The 13,763-nt window shown below is 37.3% G+C and overlaps 4 protein-coding genes across 4 annotated transcripts; 1 reads left to right on the top strand and 3 right to left on the bottom strand.

Moving 5' to 3' along the window:
* Positions 1–666: 666 nt before the first annotated feature.
* L201_001306 (uncharacterized protein) lies at positions 667–2,282 on the bottom strand (the record flags this gene model as incomplete). Its single annotated transcript, XM_066217095.1, has 4 exons — positions 667–1,405; positions 1,466–1,649; positions 1,714–2,054; positions 2,137–2,282. The coding sequence occupies 4 exons, from the start codon at positions 2,280–2,282 to the stop codon at positions 667–669; spliced, it is 1,410 nt and encodes a 469-aa protein (XP_066073192.1).
* Positions 2,283–4,028: 1,746 nt separating this feature from the next.
* On the bottom strand, positions 4,029–8,026 carry L201_001307 (uncharacterized protein; the record flags this gene model as incomplete). The annotated part of the gene is made up of 6 exons (XM_066217096.1): positions 4,029–4,153; positions 4,237–5,059; positions 5,128–5,241; positions 5,353–5,764; positions 5,842–6,908; positions 6,989–8,026. The coding sequence occupies 6 exons, from the start codon at positions 8,024–8,026 to the stop codon at positions 4,029–4,031; spliced, it is 3,579 nt and encodes a 1,192-aa protein (XP_066073193.1).
* A 1,018-nt stretch (positions 8,027–9,044) lies between these two features.
* L201_001308 (uncharacterized protein) lies at positions 9,045–9,984 on the bottom strand (the record flags this gene model as incomplete). The annotated part of the gene is made up of 7 exons (XM_066217097.1): positions 9,045–9,169; positions 9,282–9,371; positions 9,429–9,437; positions 9,503–9,554; positions 9,614–9,630; positions 9,683–9,771; positions 9,938–9,984. The coding sequence occupies 7 exons, from the start codon at positions 9,982–9,984 to the stop codon at positions 9,045–9,047; spliced, it is 429 nt and encodes a 142-aa protein (XP_066073194.1).
* A 572-nt stretch (positions 9,985–10,556) lies between these two features.
* On the top strand, positions 10,557–13,315 carry L201_001309 (uncharacterized protein; the record flags this gene model as incomplete). The annotated part of the gene is made up of 5 exons (XM_066217098.1): positions 10,557–10,562; positions 10,654–10,757; positions 10,909–11,107; positions 11,185–12,936; positions 13,025–13,315. The coding sequence occupies 5 exons, from the start codon at positions 10,557–10,559 to the stop codon at positions 13,313–13,315; spliced, it is 2,352 nt and encodes a 783-aa protein (XP_066073195.1).
* Between the last annotated feature and the right edge of the window lie 448 nt (positions 13,316–13,763).

A 13,763-nucleotide genomic window follows, 5' to 3' on the forward strand; every position in this document is an offset into this window, starting at 1 on the left:
TTAACCTTTTGGCAACACAATGTTCAAATTCGAAGTAAAAGTCATAAATGGTCTTTAGACGTCCAAGTTTACGGTAGATGTATGTACTGTAAGATGAGGAATCTTTTTGGTGAGTCACCGGTACTCAGAATAAGCTTATTTGTCAGTGTTCTAGCTCGTTCACGTTTTCTCTACTTTCGTAAAGGAATAGGACGGATGTATATATAATCATTCGCTATCTCTATCAGATTCCTGGTAAATTCCAAATCAGTTGATTCCGCCTAGAAACGGTGAATGATTGTACAGCCACTTGAAAATGCTTTGTTATCGCGAGCGTATGTTTTACTCGTTCCTCTGAGGATGATTTATTGTTCTGATATTACAGTACTATCGCTCGCCGAACTGTTGATACTACATCAACACATTTAGGTAGGTGACATTGCGAATTGATACGAAGAAATCGAAAAATCGGATTGTATAAGCAACTATATATGATACAACATAAACAGGATATAGTACATATTATCAATATAACGAATTACACATAAATCATTATCCTACATGGTCAGAATATCCGATTATAGAGATCATCAAAATGTCCATAAAATTTTCCGCTCTTCGTTCTTCATAAGAGGGTTTCGTATCTAACCATCATTCTGTAATTTGTTTGAAACAATAACACAAAGGTTAACTTCCTAGTCTGCTTAACGCTCTTGCACCTTCTCCAGCAGCATCATCAACTGTAATTACATTTTTAAACGTAACATTTTCCTTTTGTAATACATCCAATAATAAATTCTTGAATCCTTCAGACATCATCAAACCTCCACCTAAAACCAAACTAGTCTTATGAAGGTTCATGGTTGTTAAATCACCTAAACATTCTAAAGTCAATTCCCGTAGAGATTTAATTGATTTATAAACTAAATTTTTCGCTTCTTTGTGTGATTTGAGATTTTCAGGTTCATCCACACTAAAATGTATTTTGGTATTTACTATCTCCGGTTCAGAACTCATGACTGTATCTGAATCAATATCATCATGTTCTCCTATTTCATTCTCAGTTTTTGATTCACCATTCAAACTTCCAGGTGGAGTAGGTAAACCACTTGTTGGAGCGACTAATTGATCTTCGGGGAAAGCCCATTTCAGTATTATTCTTGCTGATCCAGCTATCATAGCGTTTCGTTTGGCTGTAGCTTCATTAGGGTGCATACCGTCAAACATGGTGTTCGTAAGAGTCGCAATGGTGATTAGATCGGTAGGATCAGTCGTACCGAAATGTCGTAATATATCATTATGTAAGGGTGAAAATCGTGGTGTAGATGAAGAGTATACGGAAGATGAATTTTGTCGATCTGCTATAGCAAGTACACTCCGTATAGCCATACGACCAAGCGAAAACGCTGATCCTTCATCACCAAGCCTACTCAACGATCACGGTCAGCCAGGAACTCATCAATTTCCCGTCAGTTGAAAGACTTACAGATATCCCCATCCACTTGCCACAGCGACCTCCTCTAAAGGTAGGAACGCCTGGCTCCGCGATATGTCAGAGGAGTCAGGTGACACTTTGATCGTTCGTCCGATGGCTCCTGTTCCAGCTACAACAGTTACGACGTGATCAATATTTGGGACACCAAGAGCGGGCGCAGCAAGTAGATTGACGTCTGCGATAAGATCGCTGAATCAGCTTGTAACTCAGGTCGTGTATAGGAATGAAAGGAGACATACCATTTGATAACTTGATCCTATCTTGATTCAGACTCAAAGCGTTGGTCGCATAACTTATAAAAGCTTTTGCGTCTCCATCGGAATTGACACCTGCCAAACCTAGCCAGGCGTATTGGAATACCGACGCGTTCAAACTCGGTAATTTAGAGGATCTTGAGGATTCGCCATTATTTCTTGCTAATGTATTGGGATTGAGAGTGGAGCAAGCGACAGACATGTGAACGGGGGAGAGTGGAGGGATATATAGATCAAATGGTAAATATGCGCTGGATAATTGTGATAAAGCTCGATATGTGGCTAAAAGTAATGATTGAGAGGCTAATTCATATCCTACACTTTGGCTACAAGATCAATGAAGGAATTTCAGCTGGAAAATCCTTAAAAATCACATAAGCAGAAAGGCTGGAGATATTGCTTACTTACATATTACATGGACCGGCAATACCTCTAACTTCTATACCATCACTTGAACGTATTACCACGCATACTTTTGATCCACCTCCATCAGCACAAAGAAAGAGTTTTGAGAAAGTTGGAGATGGTGGTGGTGTAAGTATTTCAGCTGACATTTCTAAAGTCTTGTTGATAGGGTTTCAGTTTGCAGTTGACTGGTAAATGGGATTGACTGGAACAGATGCCGAAATGTTTGCTTAATATAACTAAGTGCAAGGTTGCAAGATTGGTTTTATACGTGGAAATTCTAAGTTTATGAGAAGAGATGGGTTGAGAGAACAGAGTGAATGACTTTATAATTATAGGATGATATTATATATATTTATATATATATATATATGGCTTTTGTTTCGAGAGTACTCGACGATTTAGGATAAATCCTTTTGCACAGGATTTCTCTGATCGAAAATGATGTAAATAGAATTTATTCTTTCTTTATCTTGTTTGATATTGTGTTTTTAACACATTACTCTTGAAACTGTCAACTCTCCAACAACATACAAGATGATATTTTTGACTTTTTTTTTCTCGTGTGATCTGTAGTTTAGTTTAAGACAAAGGATAAACCCTATTCCATTATTCTGTAGTAGGCGATCAACGGAATTTTCGAAACATTCGCTAAACTTTCCAAATATTTAAAAGATTTAAGGAATTCGGTAAGAGCGGGATTTTCCCCTTCGATAGGTTGGTTGACTGAAAGATCAATTCACAAGGACCATATGACGTTCCCTTGTGGTTGATTTGATTGATTAATTCAAATCTTTGTTCTAGGTTGAAATTGAGTACACTCGAATTTGGTTCAAGTCGGATCTTACCAATAGGAAAAGGGGTATTGAAAGGATATTTGAGGATGATTTTAGGCTAGGTACGAGTCTAAGGTGACATTCGTTGATTGATGCGGCTGTAAGATATTTTGATCGTAATAAAGGATAAAGGATGTAGTCTTAGTGGTTGTGTAAGGAGGTAAGGAGATATTGTTACAAGGGGGTCTTTAAGGAAACCTTATTTGTAAGGGTTAAATTGTTGATTAAAAAAGCCAATATTCCGATTTAACTTGTTGCGTCTTGAAGAGACTCAAAGAAAGTTAGGTATAACGAGCTGGTTTATAAAGATGATTGAAGGCGAGACGAAGGCCAAGACGGATAAGAACATGAGGCGACATTCTGTTTCAGCTTGAGAACCTTCTGATACCAATCAGTTCCAGTATTTGTTATTGACATCTTTTTACGGTACGAAGATAATGACGTTCTGACTGTATCTTATACCGGCCTTCACCGCTTTTGGTTTGCGCCGTTTTGGCCGAAACAATTAATCTTATTCCTTATTGATGGTGATCTTTCCTCCCACCTTGTTTACGAAATGTTGGACCGATAATCTACCATCATCCTTTCCATCAAGGGTACATCCTTTCTTACGTGTTTTATTCTTTACTCCTGCACACCACTCATCTGTTGTCTCAATGTCTTTCCTTTACGCACACAACCAATATCACAGATTGATATTCAGGTCTAGATTGAATCACTTGCCGCGGAATAATCTATCTTGCTTGATAGTGGATCTTGTTTGTTGATTGATGGATCGGAAAGAACGGGTTATCTGAGTGAGTTGGTCGATCGAGCTGACCGAGATGTGATTTGAGGGTTGTAGCAGCGTATGGATCGTTTCTCGATTTTAAGCGACATTTGATACTGTTTTGGGTCACAGCGACGCCGTTTTTCAGGCAATCAACCATTCATGACTAAATCCATCAATGACCTGGTACATCGGTAAACTGCAACATACTCGAAAACAACCATTACCTCAAATACCAATCAAGACAATACCCAAATCTGCCATATTCATACTAAATACCATATCCATTTTCATCTCAAATGTTGTAATCTTTCACAATACAAAAACAACGTTTTAGCTGTGGTTCTACTAACATGTTGTTCATCTAATTCACCAAGAAACAGCATCTCCCCTACAGATCGTAATAACGGAATTACTATCAGAATAAAAGAATAGAAATCCGATGTCAGCTTCTGATCATTCTACTCTTTATATATAAGGGAGATGAAAAGGATTTACCGTTATCCGCTTTGATATTCAAGATTTTACTATCTTTAAATTCTTTCACACTTTCAACTAATTCACTTCCCATTAAAGTAACGAAAAACAAATAAGTTGGACTTAGGTTAAATAAACTTTTCTCCGCTACTATTCCATTCTGTCTTGAATCTATGATTGGCCAATTTCTACATATTTCCATGAATGATATGGCTGACTCAAATATAATCTTCTTACTATTTATCCTTAAATTGTATTCTTCTTTTTGCTTCTCCTGAAAAGTATTCGTATTTTTGTTTCCATAATGATCGACTGAATTACTGGATGTAGAATTTACAGTCAAAGGAGAAGCTTGAATGGATGAAGGTAGATACTTGGATAAAGTTGAATGAATAGACATTCTAATGAAATGGTATGTTATCATTATATGTTGTTTAGTCGATTCACCAATACCACCATTCATTGATTCATTTTTATCAAATACCGACATCTGTAATAGTCGTTCGAAATCTACATTCCACCGTAATAACCTATCATTGGTCTGTAATGCCAATTGTTTTATATCTTTAACTACCAATTGTTTTATATCTTTAACTAAATCACTTGGAGATTGTGAAGCGCTGACCGATACATTATATTGTAATCTCCAGTCATTCATGATAGTTATTAATCTTGCATGATAAGTAAGTAATATATCTTTTATATCATACCCAACATGAGATTGATTATCGAGCTGATTTTGATCTTGTTGAATTGTAGGAATAAGTATTGAACACCAAAACGAAGCATCCCTTGGTGGTGGCGCATCAAGTGAAAGTTGAAGTCGTTCAGTACTGTCAACAATCTAGACCCAGACCGTATTAGCATAAAGCAAGTACCACTGCGATTTGCGATATGACGGTTTTCACTCACATAACACAACAGCCATATTCTAGCCATATCCAAATCAGTAGCCTGCCTTTCAGGCGGAACTAAACCAACTGATTCTGCAATGGTGAATCTTGGTGATGCTGAAGATTTCAACAACTATTTCGAAACAATACCATTAGTCGTACATATGAGAAAAAGGAAATTACCTCATCGAGTTATTTGGTATAGTTATTGGTGATAGTAAATATCGACAACCTTTGAACTTACTTTGATCCAACCTCTTGCCCATCTGAAAGCAGATCTAGCAATAACTGAAGCTTGTTCTCTTTCAGTCATATAAGTAGCTAAAATACATGCAGCAACAATTTCTTCTGGACCTAAACCAAATTCTGCATCTAAAGGTTCATCTCCATCTGGATCACCAAAATCTGTTGTATTATAACCTATACCAATTTCAAATCTTTGCCAACTTTCTGCAGGTGAAGTTTCTAATAGATTCGTTACTTCTTCTGCTAAAATTGTATGATATCTTATTGAAAAACAATTCCTTCTTTCAGATGAAATTAAACATAAAACAGATAATAATAATGGTGTTATATATTTTGGTCCAGATATATATGGAAATTTATAAAAAGAAAGTGGATATCCATATAATAATGGTGATAAACTTTTGTGGAAACTGCAAGAAGAATAGGTAGAAGGATATCAGTAGTTTGAACTCATTTGAGACATTTAAGTAATCAACACTTCACTTACTATTTCACCAGTGACAATGCATCTTTTGGTTCGATCAAACCTTTTTTGACGATATCTTTCCTTGGATCTTCTGAACCGATTACTACTTCCACATCTTCCTCTTCGACGTGTTCACGAGAAATTGGGTTAGGTATTTGAGTGTTGTTATACATCGGAGAATTGGATATAATGGCTGGATTCACAATCTGGCTTTGACCCAAGGAACCCAAAGATTCTGGTCGAAGATTGTTGTGAGTCTCATACCTTGTTACTCCAGTTGTGTATGAACCTGGTGTATAAGCGGATTCCATAATGAGTGGACTTGACAACCGATTTCGAGGTAAGGCTCGATCTGAACCATTGATTGGGTCGGGATGAGACGATTGACCCATGTTCCATCCTTCATTGCTTGAAGCCAGTACTTGACCGATAGAAGGCTGATACGACTGATAAACTTCAGCAGGACTAGCTCTGGAAGATGGTGTACTTGATGATGGACGATTAGGAGGTATAAGAGGTGGCGGTAATCTAGCTGAATGAGGCGGTGGAGATGAAGATACGATAGTTGAAAGTGGTCTTGCGATAACGGACTTAAAGCTTTGAGGAGGAGGAAGAGCTTCGACTGTCTGATCTCTCATCGCTGATGAGGGTCTCAAAGCGGAAGGTATACTGGAACAAGGGGTTGATATTGATGCGTTCGGAGTCATCTCTTGTGGTAACGGGGATTTATTCTTATGTGAGTTTTTCTCTTCTTCTACAATATCTTCTCGAAGGTTAGCGTTGTTATCGTCATTGACTGGATTTCGCTTATTTATTCTTCTTCTTTTCTGCCTGGTCATACCTGATTTAGATTCCGAATGTTTGGCATCTAGATCGTTCTGATTACTCGCGTCATCATTGACTATGTCATGACTTCCAGGTAACTCATAATGATCTAGTCCGTCTGGATGAACTTCATTGACGAATGGAGGAATTATGTTCTTGTCGGTTAGATGGTACAGGATATGGTGAACAGCTTTAGATAGCTGACTTAAGTGAGTTGTAGCTTGATATAGATCGCGAGCAAGCTTTTGATGAGCTTCATCGTCCTAAACGTATCATGTCATAAAATTAGAATGTTGTCCAGTCTACAGGTCGAAAATCGTTCAAACGAAATTGGCCAACTCACCTGAGCTCTAGGATGAAAGATACATCTCTCTTTTCTAGATAAACACCTAACACATTCTGATGAATCTTCTTCTACGATACATTTCAATTTAGCTTTTCTACAATTCGTACATGCTCTTTGCTTTTTCTCTCTGGTCAACACTGCTGGTATCGTTCTTGCTGCTGTCAAAGGAGCACTTTTATCCGAATTATTCTGCGTAGTTACAGGCACACCTGAAGATTTTGAATTTTTGGACTTTGAGTTTGATGATGTAACCATATTCGAATTCCAGAAAGTTGTCTTTAATGGTGTTTCTGCAGTTTCATGACCAGATTGCGATCTCGATGATGGTAATCCCATTTGTCGAGCTTCATTTGCAGTATTGATTGATAATTCACGAGGTCGAGGTCGTTTTCTTGTTATCTCAATGTCAGCTTGATGAGTTGTTTGCGTATTCCAATCGTTATTGTTATTATCTTGTGAAGGACCAGAATTAAATCGTTCTTTTCCATAACGTTCGTGAGTCTGTTGATTAGAAGAATTATGATTGTTGGAAATTGAAGGAGCTGGTACTGACGAATAAGGATAATTAGGTGGATAAGTCATTGATCTTGTAGGTTGAGGTTGAGGTAAATGAATAGGTTGTGCTGACATTCGTCTGATTGGTGGTTCTATACAATACTGATATTGATTAGTTTCTTGTTCTTGTCCATGCGATTGATTGTAATGATGTTGGGCATGACCACTCTGCCATTGATGCGGATCATCAGTTGGACGATGATGAGAATAGTGGTGATGGTTGGTATAATGTAATTGTGGTTCAGGTTGATAACATTGTTGCTGTTGATGGTGATTGTAATCATGAGGCGGATACGGGTATGGAGCGGAAACGCCTTGAGAAACAGGGGTAGTAGATACAGGATGATTAGGCTGAATGGAAGGTGTTGAAGGAGAATGGAAGGATTCTGTACTTCTGATGTCATTGGAAGGATGGGTAGCTGGTGAGGATGTGGGATGACCATAAAGTTCATGCGATATAGAAGAATGTGGCATAGACATCTTGTAGTGAGTTCTGAAGGATATCTACCCCTTTTCTGAATTGATTTGATCACTGAGCCTGAATGGATGAATGATTTTCACTAATTGATGTGTGTGTTTTTCGCTGTTTATATAATAGCAGCCCACCAACTATACATTAGAACACTGATCACCGATGTAAGCTTTATAGTAAGGGCGCAACAGTAGTCTATATCGCAGGATAGCTAGCTGAAGCTGAGCTAGGCTGTAATATATTTAGGTGGATTGATGGACCATCAGCCTGTTGCAGTACAAGAAATGAAATACGTCAATTGTAATCAGATAAGTAGGTCAATTTGCTGTAAAATGTGGGGATAGAGAAGAAAAGAATAGACGGCGTGGTATCCGACCCTTTATGTGATCCAAAACAAGAAAGCCTACTCATCTTGAATCATCCTTGATCCTTCATGTTTTTGTCTACAGTACGAAACTCCATGCGTGTAGTCAGGTTTATTGGATCAAGAATGATGTTTTGATGAAATTTTTATCAATCTTTACAGTAATCTCAGGGTCAGAACAGCGACATGAAATGTTGGTTGTAAGGTCTTTCCGTTATTAGCACGAAGCATTGATCATCACGCACGGACCTTTGGCCCCCTTTTGATCATTAAATTAGCTTAGATCAGGTTCAATTACCTTTTCTTTCCCGGCGGCTCTAATGGACGTACTTTGCGATGAGTCAACATGAGTAAGTTCATGCTCTCGAAAGCTTAATTAGACATGATGAGAAATCGTTCGATCATACGGCGTATCATCAAAGTAAAATAATCTGTGTGGAGATTGGAAGATCTTATATCAAATTCCATTGACTTGCACTATATTACAATTCTCAGCAGACTATGTACATCATATCGTTTCATTCGAATAAATAAATATCTTACAACATCACTCCTAAAACCATTCGATCGCGCTTCAATACGAAACCAACTAATAATTATAGCAACATGCCATTCATCCCTTCTTTCCGACTTCTGCTTGGCATTTGCTTCCAAACTCGTTATCATACATGCTGTTGCCCATAACCTGGTTGATGAAATTGATTAGGTGGCGGTGGTCTACCTCCACCCCAGCCGTGAGCTTGAGGGGGTTGTGGATCTGGTCCATCACCCATTTTCATTTCCCATTCTAACAAGATTCGGTCAGTATGTCAGTCACTAGTCAACCTACATGCAGTAACACCTTGAATAGCGAAAAAGGGTTTTAACAGAAGATATAACATAAATATGAAGAAACTCACGACATATACTACATACCCATATTCTTGATTTACTAAACGGTATTAAAGGTACCCAAAAGAATTCGAACCATGTTCTTGAACTACCTCCAACTGTTGAATACGATATCAGTGATTTCTCAATCTAAGCAAGTGGGAGGTAAAACTTACCGACAGCAGCTAAAGTAAGAATAAAATCAGCTAAGATCGGTACACTGACAACAATCTTCAGCTGAGAAACGTACCATTATTACATCTAGGACACATTCGACCTGCTTCTGACGCATCTTGTTTGAACTGTTTGCTCTGGATTAGCTATTGCTTTTTTTCATATAATTATAGCATATGTAGCTCACTTTCGTCGGAAATCCGACTAAACAGGTATGTCAGCTAGATATCGATATATAGTCAACAGCGTAGCTTACATATAAGTGGAATACACACTACACCCCAATCAAGCTCCCCAATCAGTATCTGAACTTTCAATCGTTTATCCCATTCCTGAGTATACTTACTAGCTGATTTATCTCGTCAGGTGTGTAAATCGATTGATGAGCTGTTGTCGATAAATATGTGAGAGGAAAGATAAAAATTATCTATTTATGGCAAAAGAGAGTGGTTGTTTGCTTGATCAACACAGCTGCTCAGATTTGTGATACTTGAGCAATTGTACGACATACAAAATATCTTTCGTATCCTTTGTTATTGAATTCCTTCGCAGCAACATGATTAGGCCAAGACATTAGAAAAGTGGAGGTATTATTCAACTGTATCGTATAAGCTATGACGTTAACAAGTCAACCAAATAAACATAGGTGGCAACGGAATCAAACTTTGTCAAGACGTTCAGTTTAGGCTCTCGTAAGCGAGGTGGTTCACTTCTAATCAAAAGTCCACGAGCCTATTTTTCCCTCTTTCCCTTTATTTTTTGATTTTTCAAAGAATCGGATAGATCATTCGAGGCCGTTCTTCATATTCTGATAATTTAATGCACAATGCATACACAACTGCCACCTTCACGTCCACGCCGTAAGCTTTTTACGCTTTTTGCAAAAAAAGTTGTCAGAAGAGTGACAGCGGTTATACATATCGCATCATCACCTTTCATCCTTTATTCTCCTCCATAAAACTTATATATTTGGTTGATTTTCATTTCCTTTTCACCAAAACATAAATAAAAATCAATTCATTCAAGACTAGATATTGCATATCTTTTCGAAAGACGAATTGTAGAAAAACGAAAATCAAAACAACTGTATCACCTTTTTTTATTTTTAACGTATAGCATAGTAAATCAAAATGGCTGTAAGTTTTTTTTTCACACCTATCGTTCCATTTGGAACATCTTTCCCGTAGCCAAGCTAGACTTTTGTGCTGATATCATGTATCTTGATAGTCCGTAGTTGGTATTGATCTCGGTAACCTTTCATCAAAAATTGGTGTTGCTAGACACAGAGGTATCGATATTATCGTAAATGAAGTATCAAACCGAGCTACTCCGTAAGTTTAGTATTCCTGTCTTCTTCTACTTCAGATGGATCTATATATCCGTCTTTTTGTATCTGCTGTACCACTTTTCGCGTCTTCTTAATCACACCTTGGAAAATTATCATATCTGAATTAATCACTAATACGCCTGTTCAATTTGTAGATCCCTTATCTCCTTCACTGCCAGACAAAGACACATTGGTGAAGCTGCCAAAACTGCTGAAACCTCAAACTTCAAAAACACCGTTGGATCCCTCAAAAGATTAATCGGTAGATCACCAAGTGACCCAGAGATTGAAGAATACGAGAAAAAATACATTAATGCTCAATTAGTCGATGTTAACGGAAGTGCCGGTGTCAAGGTGAGTACAAAAGTTGTATATACAGTATTTCATGATTCGACAGACCTAATAAACTAACATGCACTGATCCCTCATAGGTCAACTACCTTGGTGAACCAACCGAATTCTCATACACCCAACTTGTCGCCGCTTACCTCGGTAAACTTCGAGATACCGCCAGTAGTGAACTCAAACAAGCCGTTTCAGATGTTGTCATTGCTGTTCCAGGATGGTACACCGATATTCAAAGACGAGCTATGCTTGATGCTGCCAACATTGCCGGTCTTAACCCACTTAGATTGATCAATGACACAACCGCTGTTGCTCTCGGTTACGGTATCACCAAAGCTGATTTACCTGAATCAGCCGATGAACCAAGACACGTTGTTTTCGTTGATGTTGGTCACTCAAATTACTCTGTTTCAGTTGTCGCTTTCTCAAAAGGTCAATTAACAGTCAAATCAACTGCATACGATAGACATTTCGGTGGAAGAGATTTCGATTATGCTTTAGTACAACATTTCGCTAAAGAATTCAACGCAAAATACAAGATTGATGTTTTATCTTCACCAAAAGCTGTTTTCAGATTAGCTACTGGATGTGAAAGACTCAAGAAAGTTTTATCAGCCAATGCCGAAGCTCCAATCAACGTCGAATCTTTGATGAACGATATTGATGCTTCATCATCATTAAAGAGAGATGAATTCGAAAAATTAACCGATCACCTTTTAACAAGAGTTAACAACCCTCTCGCTGAAGCTTTAGAAAAAGCTGGTTTAACAAAAGAACAAGTTGATGCTGTTGAATTAGTTGGTGGATCAACTAGAATTCCAGCTATTAAAGAAAGAATTCAAGCTTTCTTCGATGGTAAAACACTTTCAACCACATTAAACCAAGATGAAGCTATTGCTAGAGGTGCTACATTTGCTTGTGCTTCATTATCACCAGTATTCAGAGTTAGAGAATTCGCTGTACATGATGTTGCTTCATACCCAATTAAAGTACAATGGGAAAAAGAAGCTGGAAATCCAGATGAAGATACTGAATTAACTGTATTCCCTCAAAACAACCCTATCCCATCAACCAAAATTTTAACTTTCTACAGACAAGGTCCATTCGAATTAGAAGCTCAATATGCTGAACCATCTCAATTACCAAAAGGTACAAATCCATGGTTAGGTAAATTCACCATTAAAAACGTTGAAAAACCAGCTTCAGGCGATTTAGCTTGTGTTAAAGTCAAAGCAAGATTAAATTTACACGGTATTGTAAACTTTGAATCTGCTTATATCGTTGAAGAAGTTGAAAAAGAAGAAATCGTCACAACAGGTGAAGGTGAAGATAAAGTAGAAGAAAAGAAATTAGTTAAAAAAATCCAAAGAAAAGGAGATTGTTCAACTGTTGGACAATATTCAGGTTTAGTTAAAAACGTTGTTGATGATTTGACTGAAAAAGAAGGAAAAATGCATTCTGAAGATAAATTAGTTATGGAAACTGAAGATCGAAAGAATGCTTTAGAAGAATACGTTTATGAAATGAGAGGTAAACTTGAGGATAGATACTCTGCTTATGTTCAATCACAAGAAAAATCTGATTTATTATCTGGTTTACAAGAAGCTGAAGATTGGTTATACAGTGAAGAAGGTGAAGATGCCACAAAATCAGCTTACGTATCAAAACTTGATGCTCTTAAAACTAAAGGTGATCCAATTGTACTTAGATGGAAAGAATCTGAAGAAAGACCTAAAGCTGCTGCTTCATGTAGAGAAATTCTTAACACTTATTTGAACGCTGCTCAATCTGGTGATGAGAAATATTCTCATATTGATCAAGCTGATTTACAAAAAGTTGTAAGTAATTGTTTTTTTTGGTGGTATAAGCTTCGCCAAAGCAAAAAAAGGGGAATGGAAATGCTAATTTTGACCTCTTTATGTGTAGATTGACGCTTCAGCCAATACTTTATCATGGTTAGAAAATCAATTAGTTAGACAATCTGAAAAACCTAAGAATGTAAACCCAGTTGTAACTTCATCAGAAATTACTAAACGAAAAGAAGAAGTTACATTTACTTGTGCAGCTATTTTAAACAAACCAAAACCTAAACCAAAAGTTGAAGTTCCACCAACAACATCAAATGAAACTCCAAAGAAAGAAGAAGCTAAAGAAGAAAAAATGGATGTTGAAGGTGAAGGTGAAGGACCAAAGATTGAAGAAATGGATGTCGATTAAATGGATCAGTTCTGATAGATTAATTTAATAGATAGATAGTTATGAAAGAAAGGGATGATAGTGCTTATATACAACAATAAAAAGTTTATTTAATGTGAATGTGTTATGATATGATTATAGATTCAGATAGTCTTACAGATACAGAATATGCAGAATATAAAGTTTCAAAATGCTATAGTAACCTATGCAGAAAGCTCACGTTGTTAGTGATATACGATCGACGCCACAATCCCAACAAAGGGATATAACTCCGACGCGTGTATTGTATAACTGTATACTGTATAGTGTATAACCAGTCGCGCCAAGTTGCAGGTGTCATCGTGCGGTATTTGTAGTGCTGTATATCATCTATCATCTCGCTCCTTTATACTCGACATTCTGTAAAGACTAGGAAAGACACAAAGCATAATACATTCGAAAGCAGCCATATTCTTACGTCTGAGCAACA

This window comes from Kwoniella dendrophila, chromosome 1, assembly GCF_036810415.1.
Source record: "Kwoniella dendrophila CBS 6074 chromosome 1, complete sequence".
Lineage (NCBI taxonomy): Eukaryota > Fungi > Basidiomycota > Tremellomycetes > Tremellales > Cryptococcaceae > Kwoniella > Kwoniella dendrophila.